Genomic DNA, 1,367 nt, shown 5'->3' with positions numbered 1-1,367 from the left:
AACAAACAAAAACACTACAAAACTGAGAGCTTTGTACGTACCTTAAGTGTAATCTCCTTACAAAGCTGACTGCTGTCATTGTGCACACTGATGTAGCTGGAGAAAGTCTCGCCCAGGAAGATGTTGCTGAGGAAGAGAACATCATAAATAAATAAATAAATAAATAAATAAATAACAAATAAGGGGGCACTCGTGGCCTAGAGGTTAAGGTGTTCGCCTATCACTCAGAGGTCCTGGGTTCGAATCCGGGTAGCGACGGAAACATTTTCTTCTCTAAAATTGTCTCCTTTCACCTCCTTTCCTGCTCTCTAGCAAAGTTCTGTCGTCCGCTTTCGTCTCCGCTTTCTATCCCCATCCCCTCACCTCCTTTGCCCCCTCCTCTGGGCTCCTGCTTACTGCTGTCTTTCAGCCACACACCTACTCTTCTGGTAGGAAAGATCTACATCTAGCCTTCTCAGTCCCGTGTGCAAGTTGCGCACGTTAAAGATCCCTTGGTGGTCTAAAATCGATAAAAGTAGGCTTCGGCTCGGCCGCCACCCGGACAAAAGTCGTCAGCACAAAGTAAAGAACCACCAGTAACTGATGTGGTCAATTGTGTCCACCTTAGCGTCCGCCCGTCCGTCCACTCAGTCCACTCAATCCACAACCGGCCGACATTCACAAGCAAGCACCCCGCACAGACACAAGTGCGAAGCATCGTGGTGAAATCAGGAGCTCGTCAAAATAATGAATATGAAGAAAATGGCATTTTTCTGCCAGTTTGGCAATTTTTATCAATATTTTTTGGGAGGGGGAAGGGGTTGCTTAACACCATTGTTGTCCAATGAACAACACATTTCTAGGTGGATTTTATTGAAAAATGTTGATGAAAGGCACACAGAAGTAAGTTTTCAGTTTCTAGAGACTATTAAACTGTGGGAAATAACAAAGCTTTGTCGGCCATTTTCTCGCTAATTTTACCTTGGACACCAGGTGACCCCACCTTCTTCAATTTCAAACACTTCGACTTCTATTCAAGATAGATGGGTATTTTTTTTTCACCGACAGCAAGATAACTGAACAAGCTTTAAGATGATACCAATAATTCCATTTGCCAAAAAAAAAATGACGTGTGTCTGATTCCCCCACGATGTGCCACAACTAGTCCAGCACGTCGACAGCTCGTCAATATTTGATGTCTCCACGTTTTATCTATCGCCACACCCCAACGCCAAGCATTCTTTGACAGGCCCAAAAGACCGTGCGATGTATCGCGACGGCCGGTGGCCATCTTGGTGAGGAAAACAAAAAGGGGGGGGGATCAGGGGATAGGAGTAGGAGGTGTGTGTGTGTGTGTGCGTGTGTGTGAGTGTGTGCGTGTGTGTGTG

General features: G+C 45.6%; 1 protein-coding gene across 1 annotated transcript in view; it reads right to left on the bottom strand.

Moving 5' to 3' along the window:
• LOC101861020 (trafficking protein particle complex subunit 13) overlaps nucleotides 1-126 on the bottom strand; it is a gene marked incomplete at its 5' end in the record, with an annotated part of 29,107 nt that extends 28,981 nt beyond the window's left edge. Inside the window, 1 exon segment of the mRNA XM_013090903.2 lies at nucleotides 42-126. Coding sequence (XP_012946357.1) covers nucleotides 42-126 — 85 coding nt within the window.
• Nucleotides 127-1,367: the final 1,241 nt, after the last annotated feature.

This window comes from Aplysia californica, unplaced genomic scaffold (genome assembly GCF_000002075.1).
Source record: "Aplysia californica isolate F4 #8 unplaced genomic scaffold, AplCal3.0 scaffold01658, whole genome shotgun sequence".
Lineage (NCBI taxonomy): Eukaryota > Metazoa > Mollusca > Gastropoda > Aplysiida > Aplysiidae > Aplysia > Aplysia californica.
Note: the sequence above shows the minus strand (reverse complement) of the source record. Positions and strands in the feature narration are given on the sequence as shown.